This window comes from Rhea pennata, chromosome 13 (genome assembly GCF_028389875.1).
Source record: "Rhea pennata isolate bPtePen1 chromosome 13, bPtePen1.pri, whole genome shotgun sequence".
NCBI lineage: Eukaryota > Metazoa > Chordata > Aves > Rheiformes > Rheidae > Rhea > Rhea pennata.
This window is the reverse complement of record NC_084675.1, coordinates 23260497-23277421: the sequence shown is the minus strand read 5'-3', so window position 1 is coordinate 23277421 and position 16925 is coordinate 23260497. Positions and strand designations below refer to the sequence as shown.

Here is a 16925-nt window from a genome sequence, read left to right as displayed (position 1 = left end):
AGTTATACATGATGGACAATACTAAATTTCAGAGTCCTTCTGCACTCAGTACTTACTTGTAGTCAAAGCCTTTTTCACCCCTCTGAAAAAGGCACCTTCCAAGAGTATAATGTTTCCTAGCAACAGCTGATTGTGTTAACTCATTTTTACCAGACCGAGCACGTAGCACGCTCACTACCCACCGTATCCTATGGGACCCATATTCCCCTTTACATTATTGTAACCAGGAGGAAACTTCAGAACCGGAGTACAAATTTGAGATGTGATATTTATCCAATAAGCCTTAAGTTTTTAAAAAGAGTCACACTTAATAATGCTTTTATCGGCCAAGTTGTCAGTGATCTACTCACTCTTGCTTCCTAACAATGTACCTAGGCTGCTTGTAACAGTAGGTGAAAAAATATATAGCAATTAAAAAAAAAAAAACACCTCAGCCAACTGTTTCACAGGAATTCTGACCTCTGACTGTAATAAATAACTCTTCACTCTAACCACTAGTATTATACCCTTAATTCAGCATTACTGACATTTTTAGCTGACCTCTTAAAGCACAGTGATACACTCCAAAGTTCAACCAGCCATTACATTTAGTACATGTGCACACAAAAAACCTACTGAACAAACTGCACGACAGGTGAGAACCCAAAAACCCAATGCAGACTTACCTGTCTAATTAAAATGAGCCAGCCATATTGTTCCCTTGGTTTTGCAATGACACAAGGAGATCATCTATTTTCTCAATATTCTGATTGGCTGCCATAGATGAAGGTAGTGGAGAAGTCTCAGGTATCTGCTGGGAGAGAAGTGTTGGTACTGCTGCTTGCCCCTCATTCTGTGGCTGACCTGATTGACTTATAGCCATCAACTCATCCGGCAATGTAGCTGGTCCAGAAGTTAAGAGCTGGCCACAGTCTGTTGAGTAACAAGTGAAGAAGACACAAAGTACCATTTAAATTAGAATAATACACATACTGAATTAGCCAGTTTCTTTACATATATCCAAATTTACTGTAGACTCTATATAAAGTTATATCCACTTTTATTCACATGAAAACTTTTGCTCACCACTCCCTCAGTGTATAAGCACAAGCTCAAGGTAAGCATTTTGAATATATGAATTCTGTATTATAACCAAACACTATTAATATCCCACCAAACAGAGGATAGTATGTACCTGGAAGAAAAACAAAACCTACAGCTCAAGAGAAATATTAGTGAGCATGTCCATCCTTTGGCTTCATTAATTACAGACGTGTCTCTCAGTTCAGTCATTGCATCCACTAGCTCCTTCTATAGATCTGCAAAAGCTGTCACATCTTCTACCATTTCTAGCATTATCTCTAGTTTCATAAAAGCTCTGATAATCAGACCATATACAGCCTTAGAGTTCATACAGCAAAGCACACATTCAGGTGTAACAACAGGCTCAAGCACACAGCTACAGCTTTCTATCTAGACATTATATGAGGGCTAAATCATCATCTGTCTCTCTCACTTCTGGAGCTTCACAGGTATGTACAGCCTTTTGCAGAAATACGTGTTGCAAAGAGCTTGCAACAGAGGCTAGACTTAGAAATGGGATACAGAAAAAAAACAGGCTTCTAAAGTTAAAGGGGTTTCAAATCCACTACAATAAGACACTTCTGGACTGCACATCTTGGAAAATCCTTTTCTTTAACAATGAATTAAAAATTCATTAGATAAGTTATGGGAACCAAATGCAGCATCAGAAAGATTAGTGTAACTGTCTTAAGAGAGCATAACCATTTTTAATATAATGTTTGAGTGCTTACAGATATATATATATATATATATATATATATATATATATACACATACATACACAGTTAAAAGGTGGGTTTGGTCACACATTAATCTAAGTATAGGGAGACCAACAGATGTTAAGCTAAAAGTTCTCATGCAAAATCAACAAGAGAGGGGTATATGCAGAGCATATGATGAACAGTAGGCAAATTCTCAACTATAGTGTTATATTACCTATTTCTAGGGGAGGGGTTTGATAAAGAAAAGGAGAAGGGAAGAACAAATGAAAAGAATATACACAAATGGCGTATTAGGGAGGAAAAAAACTAGAACTGACTGTATGTCCTGCCCTCTGCTGACACCTGCACATAAAATGGGTGTAGTATCTATGTTACAGTCAAATCTTTCAAATGTGAACACAGTACCGAGCCAGTCAAATTATTCCAGCTAATTTGTGTAGTTCTCTAGATGCTAAAGGTTGCTTTTCAATTAAGGCACTGAGGTGATATTTGAAGTTGGGAAGATTTAATCATACGAATAACTTAAAATTTGTCATAATAATATCTACTCTTTCATGGATGGATACATCATATTATCATTTTAGTTCTCTACATATTTATTTGTGGTCTATTCTGATCTTCCAAAAACTCATGCTGCTAAGGAAAATGTGGAACAAAAATACATTTTCCCTAAGGTGCGCCCACAACTATCTTTTGGAAAGACAGCCTAGTCAACCATATGGATCACAGTAACAAAGCTAAGGAAAATGTAGATCACGTGAAAGTTCTTTGAAATGCTGAAAATTTAGAGAGTAATTCTGTTTTTTTGTTTTAAAATGGCTACAGATATAATGTTGTTTTAGAAGTTCAAAGAATGAAAGAGAATAAACAATCACATAGGCCAAACACTAATTAGGTTGTTGGACAAATTTCAAATTTATCCTAAAAGACTTACATTTCAAAATAGCGCATGTTTTCCTTCACAGAAATGTCTGAGGCAGATTTTTCAGAAAGAACCATCTAACCTCTGCCACTACTACCACCAATCAAAATATGTAATTTTTTTTAAGGGGGTGATAGAGTATTGGTTTTGAAGTTTGGTTAGCCTTCTACACTATTCAATATTGAACTTCCTGGGCAGCCTGTACAAAAACAGGATGTTCTTGATCACAGTTATTTTTCCTACAGCATATAGTCTTTGGATTTTTTTTGCCTTGAAAACAAGTGTCGTTCTTCAATTCTAATTGTAAATCTTCTCCAGCTCGTTTTTCAATTTAATCAACAGAAGATATTTGTACTTCAGTTTATAATAAAATGGCTCCCATAGTTACCACAGTCAATAAAAATAGTGATGGTGATTTCAGAGAAGAGTAAAGGAGGAATGTGAAAAGTTTCCAAAATCAGATTGTATGGATTAACTATTTGCTTTATTAGTTCATGTTATAAACACTTATTTTCCTCTTATTAATATCTTCCTTTATATTAAAAAATATATCAAAAAAGATATGTATTAGGGGCATATCTAAGTATTATGCAAATTAGCCATTCAAAAAGATCTATACAAGAGTCTAATTAATTACATGTTCCACTTTCCTTTCTAGTCCCCACAGTTTCACAATTTAAGAGGACGGAGATGGGGAGAAGAGAAATTATTGGCAGTAGCATGGGAACTGCACCAACATGAAAATATGCATGCTTTTTTAGTATTTCACTGAATATAACATGTTTCCCAAAGATTTGGGTATAATTTATTGCTATCTTTCTTGAATAATTAGTACTTCTCAACAGAGGTCTGTAATCATTTCATTTAGCCTCAAAAATAACACTAACTGTCTTAGAATTGAATAATCATGGTCTCATGGACTCCAATGATGAGTTCTTCTAAACTGTAAACTCAGAATCAGGTACCTAACACTTACTGTTCTGAATGCCAAACAGGAATATCCCCGAAGTCTGTTGAGATGACGCAGGAGAATTCTGCAGTTGGTTGATAGCACCTCCTGCTGTGTTGTGAAATAAAGAGGCTTGTTGCTGTGGAGGAGAAGCAGTTCCTTGCATTCCTGCCATGCTGTTTTGAGAAGAGTATATAGGAGATTGCTGCAGCTCTTGCTGGTTCATACTATTCTGCAATGCAGACATGGAAGCTGAAGAGATGAAGAGAGTAACTTGTTGCTCTTGAGAACTTGGTGACCCTTGGACCAACTGAATCTGGGGTGAGTTATGGAAGATGGCTGGCTGCTGTGATTCAGCCTGGTTGGATCCAGGATTCTGAATTGAAGACACTGTAGTCTGACTCTGGAATTGCATGGGCTGCTGCTCCTGATTCATTGATGCCATGTTAGATTGTGAGTGAAAAATTGATTGACCTTGTTGCTCCTGATTAGTAATTGGATTTTGATTTGGGTTGAAAATCATGTTTTGTTTTTGAGAAGCAATTGTATTCATTGCATTTTGATTGCTGAACATCATGTTCTGCTGCTGCTGCTGCTGCTGCTCCTGAGATGGAGGACTACTCTGAATAGCAACTATTGAGTGCTGAGGCTGGAAGATAGCTCCTTGCTGGCTCTGGGGAATTGGATTAGATTGGATGGAGCCTAACGGAACTTGAGGCTGAAACAAACCTTGCTGAGTAGGCTGAGTCTGGGGCTGCTCCTGGGGAAGCATGGAACTCTGGATATGAGATATCTGTGTTTGTTGTTGGAAAGAAGTTTGTTGCTCAGTATTTGTGGCTGTCTGAAGAGGAGAAATGGAATTCTGGTTTGTAAAGAATGACATTTGCTCTTCTTGAGTTGCAGGGTTGCTCATTGAACTCTGGGAAAGGAACATGTTGGCAGACTGCTGGTCCTGAGGAACTGATGAACTCTGTAATACGCCCATGGTGTTCTGTGAATGGAACATTGGAGGCTGCAGTTGCTCAGAGGAATTAGTAGTGGTCTGACTGTGGACAATAGAATTTCCACTGTGAAAAATAGAACCTTGTGTTTCCTGTGACATATTTTGAGTATCACCAATAGCATTCTGAGAGTGAAAAAGCTGAGCTTGTGAATGCGTAGGTTGTTGCATAAAGCTTCCTGACTGAATAGACATGATTTCTCCACCTTGCTGGAACAGACCACCACCTTGCTGTTGAGTTCCACTTGCCTGAACAGTCATCATGTTTTTTGGAGATGAAAAAAGATTAACTTGAGACTGGCTTTCTCCACTGTGCTGCATCTGAACCATGGTCTGAAACACAGTATTTTGCATCTGTTTATTCTGTCCTGAAGTTTCCTCTCCATCTGCAGAATTTGATGTCTGAAATATAGCCGGTCCATTATTGGAAACTTGTTGCTGAGCAGCAGGAGTAGTGTCACTTCCAGAAACACCAGGAGATGAAGAGAACAATTCACACTGCATTTGCATGTCTTCACTTGTCGATAACCCACTCATTATGTGAGAAGCCTGCTGATAAACAGGTGACTGCTGTAGGGTTCCATTCCCTGAAGTTGTTGAAGAGAACAAATCAGACTGCATCTGTGTTGCAGCTTGGCAAATGTTTTGTTGCATTCCTATCACCATTGCTGCAGAAGTCTCCATCACCTGCTGCTGTTGCTGCTGCTGTTGCTGCTGATTGGACAATGCATTTTCAGGCTGAGAGTGAACATTTTCAGCTCTCCCAGGCAAAAGGTTCTCAGGTCTGGAATGGACAGCTGTCTCTGATGAGAAAAATTTCCCAGAATTTACACTATTCTGTATCTGACTAACTTGCTGAAAAATATCTGCGTTTAGCTGATCTTGAACATCCTCACTGCTGTCTGACCCAGAAAACAAAACAGAGGATAACTGCTGTTGAGCTTCCAAGACCTGCTGCACCAAGTCAACATTTCTACTGCTGCCAGTGGCAGTGTTAGTTGGAAAGTTTCCAGCCTGCAATTGCTGTATAGTGTTCTGTAACTGACTCACGCTGCTTGCTGATGAGAAAATACTTGATGAAATCTGTTGCTGTAAAGCCTGTGCTGGTTCTGATAGTGCAGACTGTTGCTGCTGTTGAGATGCATCAGTTAACTGTGACAATGTTACAACTGTGCCATCTGATTGCAAGACTTCCCTGGTTTGGGATTCTCTTGTTTGAAACTGTGCAGCTTGCTGCAGTAATGCATCACTGTTCTGCAGCTGACCTGGAGTCGAGACTGCCGAAAAACTACCAGGCTGGGAAATGTCCTGCGTTTGAATAGTAGTTAGTGTGTCTGGATTATACACCTTCGGTTGTATTTGTTGCTGTTTTTCACTGTCAGAAGGTAAATGGGAAGCAGAAGTTGATATGCTGGACATACTGTTTTCTAACGTTTGTTGTGCTGGTCCAACCACCTTTGAAGCCTGAAAAAAGCAATACATTACAGATGATATGCTTACTCAGGTCATGTTTAGAAATTTTTAGAATGCCACTATACGCAGGAACTGCTAGAAGAGGTGATATCTACATATGTCTCCATGAATAACTAAATAGAAGTAAGCAAATGACTGGAAAACAGTGGAAATGTTAGTTCAGGAAAGTGCCAAGACACAATTTATTTAATAAAAGCAATGCTAGGAAATTATTAATATTCTTAGAGTGACCAACTGGTTCTGTGTCACAGGGCAAAAAAAAATCATCATATTATGCAATTAATCTGGAACAAGCTAAATTACTTTCACAGGAACTCATTTATTACTTTATGCATGCTCTCTGAGCATATTTTTAGCACAGACTGATCCTAGCCATGACATTTTCCCCAAACATTACTCTTCTCCACTGTGCACTGTTAGAACATACACTGATGGCCAAGATGTAACTAAGATTATTTCAAGCCAGTATCTTCAGGTCACAGTCAAACTTACCTTGAAGACAGGGGGAGATCTTTTTTCTGCACTTACTTCCATTGGAGCCACATCTTCATTCTTAATTATACCACTTGGCATGAGTGGAGTTATCAAGGCACTAGGAAGAATATTTACCTTTTCCAGGTTACAGCCAGTGGCTTTCACTGCTGCAGTCACAAATACAAAAAAAAGAAAACTCAATGAATTGTTAGCAGTCATTATATGCAGTCATTGTAAGAGTGAGTTTTAAATGCTTTTACCGCATCATAGACTGCCTGAACATAAAAGCTTAATATGTTATTCTTTGAATTAACAACTTTCAAACTCAGTACAATTACAGTATTTCCTTTTGAAAAAAAAGTCTGTTTTCAGACAAACACATGAACAACAGAGGGCTCATAAAGCATTCAGAACTACGTTTATTCTGTTAAAGGATTGATCACGAAAAACCTTGATTAAATCTACATGACAGCCCTCTAGTATGACAGGTGAGCAAGATCTCATTTTGCCTTCAGTGTCTTTTTTTTCCCCCACTATTAGGTAGAAATATGGCTTCCCAGAATGAATTAAATCCTTTTTAGTTTTTTTCTGATCCAGGTTCAAAATATTACTTAAGCTGAGATTTTTCTTTTCTTTTCTTTTTTTTGAAAAGGACTTTCCTTTCGTGATTTCAAACACTCCTGAAATAGTTTGAGCTTAAAACAAAGCAACAGTAGAGCAAATTTACATCAACAGTAGGCCATGTCCTCAGTCATTTATATGTTTATTCTATGTAAAACCAAGTATTTGTTGAAGTGTTACTTTGTCTTCCATAGTAAATTCACGGCCACCAGCAAACCAACAACGATCAGGATACCAACAGTCAAATAAACTATTTCCCTCCTCCTTCCAAACCTAACAGGTTTAGAATGGCTCCAGAAATATAAGCCACGACTTGATTTGTTGGACTGTATTGTTGGCAGGGAATGCAATTAGAGTGAAACAAGAATTCTAAAACAAGTCTACTTCAAAACACCTATTCATACGCTTTATTTAAATAGAACTACATATTTTTTCTATACGGTAAAGTCACAATTTACAAGCTTCTCTTACATACTTAATCATTTTGTGTTAATCAGAAATGATGAAAATTTAATATATAAATAATTTAATGAATCCCAAAGGTATACAGATTAGATACAGGCAACAGTATGTCAGTTCAGAGTGACATGTTTGGTCAGAAGAATAAAGAACAGTAGAAAGACATGAGAGAAGTTTCAGAAGCAAAGAAACACTGTTGGTTTTGGTCATTTACTATTTTTGTTTCTGTAATTCACTTGATAGGATAATAGCTGTTCAGAAATTCTAAATTAAGCCATATAGACCTTCTTTCTCATTTCTCTCAAAGAAGCTAGAAACTGAAACCATCATCAACCATTTAAAAATAATGCTATAGCATTACTTGAATGTTAGAAGGAAGGGCATTTCCACAGGCAAAGACCTAAACCACAGTTACCGAAACATACTCATCTTCCTGTTTTAGAAAACAGCTTAGAATTCTATGTCTGTTGTCTTGAAATGTAACTCATCATTGAAAGATGTCAAATCTGCAACAGACTTCCAAAGTATGTTAAAACTTTGAATTTAAATGGTTTTGCAAAGCTGGGTTTCTTTATTTTTTTACATATATAGATACTATAATAGAAAAGATTTAACACAGAATATTCAAAGATATTCAAGACAAAGATCATATTTGCTTGTGATGGGAACAGAAAGGCCTTTTAGTTCATTACATAACTCTACATATGCCTGGCAGCTCTAGTTTATTTTATTTGGCCAGGTCTGCTGTAAATGATGCTATTTAAAATAAATAAATAAATAAATCACAAATTCTAGGATTTTGTTCCCAGTGAAAGGGAACAGACAGGAACCAGCATCCCACTGGATCTCCACCTGCTCTTTATCACTACAGCACAGTGAAGCAGAATAGGGTAGGACATACAGAGACAGAGCACACTACTGACAAAATTGTCTGTCCTCAGGTTCTTGTTCAACCTATAGTAGAATAGGTACAGGAAGGAACAGCCAAAAAAGGAACTGGCTAGCATAAAAACCCATACAAGAAAATAAAACATTTCCACCAAAAATTTAAACATGAGGATATGAACCAATAAGAATAGTACATTATCTCATATCTGCCTAACGCAGTAGTCTGATGTATGCGCTTGTGAAGCATCTGGTATCTTTCGAGGAGGAAGGCTGCATACTAGATTAGACAGATGTCAGGCTTGCTCTGATATACCTATTATTGTTATCTTTTTTAATCTTCCCTACTAAGAAATCTTTCCAGTCCTTTTATCAGCTTGTTTCACTGCCCTAAATCATCTTCCACATTTCTCCTCAAGTATTCTCTGCAGGCCTGAATTCATCGTGTCTTGTATCATCTTCCCTGACTAGTTGTTAAGGTAGAGTCAAGTAGTAAATATATTAAATATGAGCTTCATGATTTTAACTTGAAGCTATGGAGTCCTATCAAACTTGTGATCACATTGTTAATTCGCTTATCTTTCAAATTGCTTTCATCTAAACAGATTATGGAAAGTTAATACATGAGTGTTTTTCAGTGCTCAGTTCTTTTGTTTCTGTATTTGTTTTTGCTTAGATTAACACTGAATAGTTTCTAAATTCCCTGTAGTAATTACCATCTTTAGTTTCTCCTTTGTCTTCCCTTGCAAGCATATTAAATGAAGATAGAATGCAGAGCCTAAGACAGGAAAAATTAATGACTTTTTGTTTAACTATTTTTGCAAAGTTTTTTTTCTATACTAGCCCATGCTAAAATATACTTAAAAGAACAGAGTTACAAAGTGAAATATGCAGAATCAGAAAATAAGCCTTATTGTAAGAATGTTGTCTACAATCACATATTTATCTGCACAGTACCTGTGATTCGTTACTATAAAATTTGGTCAGTAATTTATAGTTAAATTATTAACTACATTGATAAGAATCAATTTAGTACCTTTTATAGCCTCTTCAAAACAACAATGTTGGGCTGGGCTCGAGATTTCCTTCTTCACATTAACATTCAGAGTACCAGCTGTTAACACAAAAACACATTGAAAGTTTCCTTATATTAAAATAGCAAGCATGCAAGCAAAGCAAACCAAAACTATTACTTACCAAAAGGTAAGTTAGGTTCTTTGAAATCCACAGAAACATTCTGTGGTGTTCATAAGCATTCTGTTTGTAGTTGTACACACACCAAAACACTTAAGTTCAGTTCTTTTTGGTCTAAACCATCTGCTGCCCCTGTGTAGTGTACAACATGTGGAAGTACCTCCTGCTGTATATTTTGCTGCGAGTAACTGAATCTAGCCATACTTCAGATCTCTCTTCTACATCATATCGCTGGACTCCATAGTAGGGCAAAAGACAACTTGTGTAATAAAATACATGTATTTCAAGGAATCACAGTTTTATAATGTAAATAATTGCTTTTTCTTCTTCAAAAGCCTGCATGTATTTTTCATGCAAGCTATACAAATAGTTCTGTTCTTTTTTTTATTATTTATTTTATAGAACAGCTTGACTTCAACAGGAAGTCTCTACATTGTATGAAGAGTCAGGTCAGGTCACATCAATCTCCTTAAGGTTATAAAAAGTCTGAAAAATGCTCTGAATGAGTTAATTCTATTTAGCTAGGCTAAAAGAATTCTAAACACACATAAATTACAAAGTAGAGATGAAGCTCTTTGGCACACAGCTTTGAAAGAAAGGCAGACAGGCCTTCACAGAAGCTGGAGATTAAATTTAGAAAAATGTTTCAGCTGAAGTCTCAACTAAGAACTCTCCTCTTCCTGAAAATTCCTACATGGAAATATTACCACAGAGCTGGCATCTTCTATTAAGAGATTTCTTGATGCTAAATTAAAGCAGAGATTATGCAGTTAAGGACAAAAAGGATGGAAAAGTGAGCTGATTTTTCCTTCCAGTATATTATTTATACCCTAATGAAAAAGCAAATTTAACACCTGGTTGATATATCCTCCTACATTTAAAAGCTTCTCTGGAGTGTAAAATGTGGAACAGTTTTGAAATGAAGTGTAGAGCTGATGTGGTTGCTAGGTGAACTTTGGAATGCAGTCAGTTTGGAAATAAAACAGACTATTATTGTCACAGAGTCCAAAACCATCATCAAAAAATTCTTTTTTCCAATTTATTTCCAGGAAGATGGAGATATGCATACAGGCTTTTGCTATAGCTTCCATAAATAACCATTTGCCTAAGCATGGATGAATATGGATTTTCTATTTCATGAAAGAAGATGACACTACTGCTGTACATTCCATCAATACCCTAACATCTATCAAAAAGCTCAGTTTACTTCCTCTGGATAAGAGGCACTACTATGTGGAATGAAAGGTTCTAAACTGTTTAAATAATGAGCTTAAACTGAAACACGGAAGATATTTAATGACTATTTCCTGACCACTCCAAAATCTGGTCAGTGGATATTGGCCAGTATGCGCACACATTAATGGCAAGGGCAGCTTCGGATAGGTTAAGTTGAGGCACTGTTGAAAGCAAGATCCTGTACATGTAAAACTAGAACTAAGAGTAGCTGTTTCTAAATAATTTCAGTACAAAGGTCTTGTACAAAGTTGCACAGATGTATCTTTTTGTTTTACACTGTCTGTGCTGTTTACACTATCCACTCTTCAGGTTTGTCGCAGTTAGGTAAAATCTGAGTGCTCTTTTATACACAGGAAAAGCACTGCATTAAATCTGCTCTTAAAAATCGAGGTAAACTACATTACATCCCTAGGAATACCATTTATCTGTAGTCTGTGCTAGCGATCCTAATGCCAAAAATTTCATTTTCACTTCCAAAAATGGAAAAGCCAATGAGCAATTGTGCTGTGGACTGTGATACAGACACGTATTAAAAAAAATGAAATGGTGAAACTTGAACATTCCTTAGGCTAATGCTTGGTTCTTTTTTTATTGTTGCATTTGGTGCACTGCATGTAGCATATCTACTTTTTTTTCTGCTTAGCTCTAGTTTGAACCTTATGCTAGAAATGTACGGTACTACGTGAAATTAGCTGCCTGTATGCAGCTGAAATTAGAGTTACTTCCACATGAAGGAGAAAAGCCAAGCCTTTAGATTTCATTATTTAACAGAGTAATTCTCACCAACAAGAGAAGTTTGAGAAGACCTACATCACTTAACGTTTTTGTTATATAGATTAAATACTATGCATCAGAAATGAGATGCTCAGCAGGTAAAATTGTCTATTCCTTCCTACAACTTTTTTATTTTACGTACATGTATCTGGAGTGTATGTAAATGATTGCACATCATGCGATCTTCCAGCATTGGTCACCACATATATTCCCACGGAAACAGCTGAGGTTATTTGCTGGTCATGATATGGTGGCACCTTCACAATAAGGTGATTCTGCATTGCAAGAACAAAAGAATCCATACTGGAAACTTTATCTCATTAGTGTAAGTCTTAAATATAGCTACATCCATTGAAACAAAGAAAAAAAAAAAAAAAAGACTGATAAAACGCTAGAAAGAACAAAAGTGTTGAAGGGAACGTGATGAAGTTGTGTTTTCAGTGAAGTAAACTTTTAACTAAGTTGAGCTAGAAGAGACATTAAAATGTTCTGATATGATGTTATCTGTAATTTACAGCTTCATCAGAAGTGCAGTTAAGAAAATCACAGAAGTATATTACTTTAAACAAATGTATGCTTAAGAACTTCACTGAACTGTAATCAGAATTTGGAGTAAAATTCTGCTGGAATTAGAGATTTCACTGTTCTGCCGAATCACATCGTTGTATTCAAGGTGAACAGATGGCAGATGCAGTTTCATGCTATACTTAAGCTGATTTAACACTAAGTAGACATCTAAAGATACGTCTCCAATCATTCATCAACAGTAATAGTCACAAATGATCTATAGGCTAATGTCTACTCTCCAACTGCCTACCCATTAGAAATAAGAAATTATTTTTACTAGTGCATGCATGAAGTACTGCTTTCAGAGCATTTGGAGCAGTGGGAGCAAGACTACATTTGTCAGATGTCATTTATATCTAATAATTTCTCCAGAATCAGTCCAAATACTCCATAAAGACACTTAGTTGTGTCAAAAAGAATACATATACATGTTGGAAGAAACATTAAATATTAACAGAAATTCAGCCAAGTATAAAGACTACAGAATATATTTCCACTCAGCAGTAATCTAATGAATCCATACGAAAACTACTGGAACAAAATATTGTATTAAAAACTGTATATAAGTGCAAACATTTGCTCTTCAAGTTCAAATACCACACTTCTACTGTGATATCTGAGCTCCTGATTAGGAACTGAACAATTACACTTGTGTAAAGCAAACAGAAAACAGTGATATTCTAGTTGACCCACTGAAGAACTAATTTGAAGAAATGGGATATTTTGTATAAAAATGCAAAGGAAGAGAAGATAATCAACCTGATTTCTAGTTCCTAAGTGAAACTCACCATACTGCCAGTTAAGAGGGAAAAGCTTATTACATCTTTCTTTGGAAACAGAATCACAATTACAGTAAGACACAGGATAAATCAGGAAGCTCATAATATTATTTTTACAGTTGATTTTCACAAAAGAACTGCAAGTTGTATTCTGTAAATGGCTTTAGCGTATCTACTCCTTCAAAGACAACATTTCTCGACCACTGGATTTTAAAGTATAGTCTATATAAAGTGCTATAACTAAGTCAGAACAGGATGTTACTTTGTATCAATTTACACAAAGGAAGGCCTTTTGCAAAACCACCTTATTGATTTGCTTCAGATAGACTTCTAATCAGAACTTGTTCATGGCAGCTTCTAATTTATATATTGATTTGTCACACACATAAAACGTCACCCATCCAAAAAGTTTCCAATCAGTTTGGTTGCCAGTTACCTCTCATCTCATTTCTTCCACACTATCACAGTAGTTCTACTCAGTTTAGGCACTCAAACAGGAAATTTTTGAAATTAACTAAAATGAGGTATCACATAAACTGAAGAACAGATCCAACAGAATGAAATTCTCATTTTTGGAAAGAGAGATGGAACACAAGACAGCAATCTCAGATCTCTGTACTAGAGTACAGACATAGTCCTTCTAGAGAAGAGACAAACACTACCAACTTTTACCCAAGAGGTCTCCATTTCTGGGGCTCAGTACAGTACAACTCCCATTCTAACAAATGAAAACAAGAATCTGTCTAAGCCTCTGTAATACTTCATTTCTTTCAGAACAGTCTGTCTTATACCTTGTAAACTGACAAAGATTATAGACAGAGAACACTAAAACAAATAATTTAATTGTTTAGAACTTATTATTAAGTACAGAAAATAAGGAAGGTTAAATTTGGGCAAAACTCAAGTAGCCAAAGTATCATAAAAAATGGTACATCACAAATACAGCTACTAGGTCGTTTTGTTTAAAAACATATTTTCTTTTCTTCAAAGCCAGGAAAATATTTTTCCTTATTTGTATTACTGACAGAAAATAAAACTACTAGCTATCTTTTTCAGCTTTAACCAACATGAGCCCCACACAGTATTTACAGCACTGCAAAGTAAGTCTCTCTGAAGTCAGTTTCCCCAAGTATACACTTCGCATTTTATATGTAATAAGCCACTGCTCCTGGCCCACAGTTGTCAGGACAACAGCAAATCTGTGAATCAAAATCTGTCTTGATGATGTTAAGGGGCAGTCTTTTCAGGTGTTTATAAAAAGAACAAATTATTAATAAAGAAAAAAAAAAGGAAATACCTGATGAAATAATTCCATGTCTATTTCAGCTTCTGCTTTCCAAGAATTTTCATCTAAATGAAAGTTAAAAAGCATAATTTATTGCACATCCATATAAAGCATTTTATTTTAGTGCCTTGATTCAGCTTATCAACTCATTCTCTACAACTAAACTGTAACAAACAATGCAATTTTAAACCTAAACATGTTCTTTTCATCACCCCAAACCAATGTTGCATTCACACTAACCAGACACATTTTCTTGGAAAATCACTTTTGTTCCTTTTAGAAAGTTTTTGCCAATCAGAAAAACTTCCTCTTCACCCTTCACTGAACAACTGTGCAGACTTTTCTTTAGTATCTCTGGAACTCCTGCTGGTTGAGCTGCAATAGGAAAAACAAAACAAAACAACATAGTTTGAAATCAAAGCAATATCAATATCCCAAAACAGAAGAATTTTCACTTACTGGATTAAAAGGAAAGAAATTAATTCCTAAAATTCTTTTATTATTACATGACTCGTCACAAAAGTTTTCAAGAAATAACCATTTCTAATATTCCCTTGCTAAATATAATGACCTCTTAAAAAACACATTTAGAAATATTTTCCACTATTAAGCCTTTCCCTTTTCTACTAAATTTATTAAATCTTAAAAGAAACAATGCTTCCAAAGTGTTTGAGTTAAAGCTTTATTTTTCCTGCTATGCAAAAGCCATTTAAATAAAAAAGTAAATCCCATATTGTCTGTATAGTTTTAAATGACAGAGCTTTTTGGCTGATGTAAGAATTAACCCAGAACTTTCTAGAGCTAAATATTCGGCTAATAATTCCAGTTTCTAATAAAGGTTTCTGCTCACCTTAAAATCATAGAGGCATGAGCTAGTATTTAAGTTTTGGACTCGCATGGCCTGCCTTGACTGTTTAGCAAGAGCACTCTCTGGGCTCACTACACACAAGAAATTGGACTGTAACACTCCAAATTATTTAAGGATCTTTTAAAAAGGATTTTTCTGCAACTGCTGAACTGGGTTGCTTGGCAACTACTATGTAGCTAGAAAATATGTTGAAGGCACATGAACTTCTGGAAAGAGTAACTTGCCTTAGGTTTGCTAACAAATTAACAAAGTCTATTTAAAAACGTAAACCTTAAATAAAGGACCTGCATCCAATGATGTCTTTCCTTTATTTCCAGGAACATGCTACTACTTTGACAGCACTATTAGTTTTAAAGCACAAGATAAACAGACACTGATAAGTGGAAAATGTAAATCATTTGACCTAAATTTAGCTTGCTAAAAATCAAGTCTATTTGTTTCATACTACATTTCTTAAAACTTTACTTATGGAAAGACAGCTTTATTTCCAAACTCTGAAAGTCTTCAAATTTTTCCAAAAAATTTGAACATTCACATCCCTTAATTTTCACTTAATTCCAAATCTTTTCTCACTAGTTATGTTTTTTAGCATCTTTAACCATTCTCAAGGTCCCTTTTGGAAAGTTGACAAGGGGAGGACCAGGAGAACCAAGAGGACTGATAGGACATATTTCAATATCGGGGTGTTTCCTGCCATATGCAAATGTGTACAACACCTATTCTCTAAAATTAAAATACATTTTCATCATGGTTCTTAGGATGCTGCTTTCCAAGAGATCACATGCCACCAAATACATATATAGAATCATTTAGAAATCCTAAGTCTGCGTTAAGATACTTCTGTTTCAAAGTACTTAGTTTTATGTGACTGATATTTAAGGGCGTTATGTTGTTTTTAAATAAACAACCTATCAGTGTTACCATTTCCTAAACTCTGGGTCTTCTCCCTTCTGTTCACAGAGGTCTGCCTACAGCAACAGCTCAGAGCTAGATACAACGTAGTTCCTCAAACCAATAATGTTTGAATGATTTCAGTGAAACACTAACAGGGAAGAAACATTTTTGGTAGTGTTCACTTCAGAACAGAAGGCAAACTCTTTAGAAAACAATGTCACTGGCAAATGAAAGGATCCTTTTCAGGTAGAGCGCTTTTTTTCAGGTGGAAACAATCATCTTTCATGTTAGAAAATGAAAGATTTTTTTGTTTTTACCATGAGATATTTCACAAACGTAAATCTTTATCTTACTATACATTTTACTATACATTTTACATAATATATTACATGCAACAGTAGAAATTTACTAAGCACCATGTAGTCACTTACATGCAACCAAAGCGATAATCATTAGTCTTAAATGATTCATATATTGCTATAATCAAATCATTTCTTCTTCACACCTATGTTAACAATTAAGACAAACCTCTGTTTCACCCACCCTTACATGCTATTTAAGAGACACTGGGCAACCAACATCTCAGGACCTTGTCATAATATTCAAAAAAAAAAAAAAAATATTGTGTAGGTATAGGGGTTTTCTTTGTCCAAACCTAAGGAAAACATCTACCTAAATATTTTACTATTTTTTTTCCCTCCACTTACAATGTATCTTGATAAGGATGCTTTTCTAACACAAAGATATATTATTCTCTAAAT

The 16925-nt window shown here is 35.6% G+C and overlaps 1 protein-coding gene across 3 annotated transcripts in view; it reads right to left on the bottom strand.

The window, feature by feature from the left end:
• NFAT5 (nuclear factor of activated T cells 5) overlaps positions 1 to 16925 on the bottom strand; it is a 79606-nt gene that overhangs the window by 7719 nt on the left and 54962 nt on the right. For all 3 annotated transcript variants that reach the window (XM_062586790.1, XM_062586791.1, XM_062586792.1), the window contains 7 exons: positions 14643 to 14777; positions 14415 to 14467; positions 11914 to 12046; positions 9604 to 9681; positions 6621 to 6769; positions 3683 to 6119; positions 666 to 912 (listed from right to left, as the gene is read on the bottom strand). In XM_062586790.1, the coding sequence (XP_062442774.1) occupies positions 674 to 912; positions 3683 to 6119; positions 6621 to 6769; positions 9604 to 9681; positions 11914 to 12046; positions 14415 to 14467; positions 14643 to 14777 (3224 nt within the window). In that variant the 3' untranslated portion in view covers positions 666 to 673. The remainder of the gene's footprint in view (positions 1 to 665; positions 913 to 3682; positions 6120 to 6620; positions 6770 to 9603; positions 9682 to 11913; positions 12047 to 14414; positions 14468 to 14642; positions 14778 to 16925) is intronic.